The sequence below is a fragment of the Epinephelus moara genome, unplaced genomic scaffold, assembly GCF_006386435.1.
Source record: "Epinephelus moara isolate mb unplaced genomic scaffold, YSFRI_EMoa_1.0 scaffold3509, whole genome shotgun sequence".
Classification (NCBI taxonomy): Eukaryota; Metazoa; Chordata; class Actinopteri; order Perciformes; family Serranidae; genus Epinephelus; species Epinephelus moara.
This window is the reverse complement of record NW_026081215.1, coordinates 1-3,460: the sequence shown is the minus strand read 5'-3', so window position 1 is coordinate 3,460 and position 3,460 is coordinate 1. Positions and strand designations below refer to the sequence as shown.

The 3,460-nt window shown below is 41.5% G+C and overlaps 1 protein-coding gene across 1 annotated transcript; it reads right to left on the bottom strand.

Annotated features, from left to right (window-relative positions):
* Nucleotides 1-1,160: 1,160 nt before the first annotated feature.
* On the bottom strand, nt 1,161-2,911 carry LOC126387307 (zinc finger protein ZFP2-like; the record flags this gene model as incomplete). Its single annotated transcript, XM_050039841.1, has 1 exon — nt 1,161-2,911. A coding segment is annotated over one exon (891 nt), but the record flags the coding sequence as incomplete, so codon positions are not given.
* Nucleotides 2,912-3,460: the final 549 nt, after the last annotated feature.

Sequence of the window (3,460 nt, the reverse complement as noted above, 5' to 3'; positions counted from 1 at the left end):
ATCACTTTATCGTTCTGTTGATTGTTTCTCACAAGTCCGGAAAAGAACTATAATGCAATTGATATTTCCAATATTAGACTATGCTGATGTTATCTATGGGAACAAATCTCCATCCTCTTAATGTATTATATAATAGTCTTTGTAGATTTGTGCTCAGGTGTCCATATAGAACCCATCACTGTCTAATGTATGAGTCCTTGAACTGGCTGGCCCCCAAGTCCAGAGGGCAATTCCACTGGTCATTATTTATTTTCAAGTGTATTTATCTCAATTTCCCCTCATATTTGAAACAATTTTGAATTCCTTTCAGTTCACAATACAGCCATAGGCATATGGCATGTGGATCATCTTTTTTTCCGTACACCTAGAATCAGCAAAGAAATCGTTCGTCGTGTATTCAAATTCAAAGCTCCATCAGATTGGAACAACCTTCCTTGCTCACTTAGAATTCAAAGCTCCATCAGATTGGAACAACCTTCCTTGCTCACTTAGGTCTATCACTTCTTTTCATATCTTCAAATCATCTTTAATTACACATTTTCAAACATCCTGCTCTTGGTTCTGATTTATCTTTCCTTTTCTCTCCAGGACTCATTCTATTCATACTTGCTTTCCTTTTGTTCACGTACTGTACTGTATATACCTTATGCATTCACCATTCATTGTGTAATGAATTTGGTGGGGGGCTAGGTTTGGGGAGCATTGTTGGAATGTGCATGTGTGTGTAAGTGTGTATCCTTGTGTTTATATGTTTGGTATTATGTTTTGTATTTACTCTTTACTATGTTTGTATTGTTTATGTTTGTCATTACTTGTAAGGACCCTCTCGAAAATGAGATGGTGCATCTCAAGGGGCTATCCTTGAAATATAGAATAAAGTATGAATAAAGTATCAATACAGTTAGTTTTTTGTGGTCTTCTCTGCTCCCTTATCTGCCATTTTATGTCCTTTCATACCATCGTGCAGCAGTAAGTGTTGCTATGGCAACAGAAAATAATGAAAACACTAGCAGGATGTAAACAGGTGTTACAGTGAAACCAAAGAATGAACACGTGATAGACGCTATAAAACTGTGGAGCTGATCCTGAGGAGCGTCTGAGCTTTAGTAGTGAGACTGTGACAGGAGCAAAGACCAACACCAGGAACTTTAATCCCACTGCAGAGTCTACAAACTATTTTTATTAAAGGCTGAACTCATCTGATGATATGGACATTACAATCCTCCACACAGAAACAAACAGGCTTCAACTCAACTTCTGTCTCTGTACCTCCAACAAGAGTCAAAAAGAAGAAGAGCTCTGCCCTGCTGAGCCTCCGTCTTTATACAGGTGGAGCTCAGCAAGAAAAACTCAGCTGTCTTCTACATGTGGACAAACACAGGACACATGCAAGACACTGGATAAGACATCAAATATGTTACACATGATAATATACATCATATTAATCTGGTATTTAAGTTGTTGATGATGCTCAGAGCTCAGAAGACTTTGGTGTCCTGATGTCATCAACAGGAGCAAACAGTCTGAGCTGGAAACCTGAACATTGTGGAGGGGTTTTCATGTCCCTGTCATACTGGGAGCTGTGGTGTCCCAGCCGTTGCTCCTGGTTGGGTCTTGAGAGGAAAAGTGGTCCAAGGGGAGGGGCCAGACTAACAGTGAGTCAACAGACCCTGATGGATCAGACCTGGAGCACCTCGCCATGACAACAGAAACAGAGCTCTCACACATGGGAGTCCTACAGGGAGGAATCTGGTGGTCCAACATAGGGTTACAGTTGAAATAAAAAACAGATAAAATAATCAAAGACAAAAGTAAGATATCAACACAGCTATCAGGGCATGGGGAGAAAGCAGTAGGAAGATGTTTGCCTGGCCCTGAAAATGTCCAAAACAATGCAGGGTAAACACATTTGTGGGCTTTAATGTCACTACCAACATTGGTCACACCAGGACGGGTTCTCTCTGGTGTGAACATGTTGGTGGATTTTTAGGTCATACAGTTCAATAAAAGCCTTCTCAAACTAGTCACAGCTGTACGGGTTCTCTCCTGCATGCCGGCATTGGTGGGTTCTCAAAGTACTGCACCGGGCAAATAATCTTCCACATTGGTCACACCAGTACGGTTTCTCTCCTGTGTGAATACGTTGGTGGTTTTTTAAGTCCCCTGACTGTGCAAACGCTTTGCCACATTGATCACAGCTGTACGGTTTCTCTCCTGTGTGAATACGCTGGTGGTTTTGTAAGACCCATGACTGTGCAAAGGCTTTGCCACATTGATCACAGCTGTACGGTTTCTCTCCTGTGTGAATACGTTGGTGGTTTCTTAAGACCCCTGACTGTGCAAAGGCTTTGCCACATAGATCACAGCTGTACGGTTTCTCTCTTGTGTGAATACGTTGGTGGTTTTTTAAGACCCCTGACCGTGCAAAGGCTTTGCCACATTGATCACAGCTGTACGGTTTCTCTCCTGTGTGAATACGTTGGTGGTTTTTTAAGGCCCCTGACAATGCAAAGGCTACGCCACATTGATCACAGCTGTAAGGTTTCTCTCCTGTGTGAATACGTTGGTGTTTTTTTAAGGTTCCTGACAATGCAAAGGCTACGCCACATTGATCACAGCTGTATGGTTTCTCTCCTGTGTGAATACTTTGGTGTTTTTTTAAGGCTCCTGACAATGCAAAGGTTTTGCCACATTGATCACAGCTGTACAGTTTCTTTCCTGTGTGAATTCTTTGGTGAGTGCGTTGCAACTTCTCTGCAGTGTGAATACGGTGGTGATTTTTTAAGCTATGTTGGTCACAGCTGTATGGTTTCTCTCCAGTTTGAACTCTTTGATGAATTTTTAAAGATCCAGATGTTGCGAAGGATTTGTCACGGTGGTGATGTATAAGTTCCTCTCTTCCTCTCTGTTCCTATAGCAACAAACAGAAAAAGAGTTAATGAGCTGTCACGGTGTAGCGAGCCAACTAAAACTATAAATAACATTTAAAGCATGTCTGCCAAACATAACCCACAATGTCTGACTAATGCATTACCACCAACAAATGTTATGATAAATAACTTACAGAATAGTTTTTATTTAGGTTTTGACTTTTTGATAGGAATTGATGCCAATACTACTTATCAATGCGACTCTCACTGATACTTCTCTCCATAATTTAGTGGTTTTGGATTGGACCTGAGATTCTTGTGCTTCACAAGCTAATTAGCAGCAGCAGCTAACATCCAGCACCGAGCTTTTAAAAGGCTCGCCTCTGTAGTTAAACATATTAATAACCGCTCGCCATGTGGTGCTACAGTTAGACATTATTTGTATCGTTATCTCTCTGACTGCGTGTGTGTGTCTGAGCTGAGTGTTAATGTGTGAGGTGAATCAACAGTAGCTGTAGGCTGGTGTATGATGGGACATTGAGACGGCGCCTGGGCATGACGATATAAACATGTGATCCAGCAGATGTAAG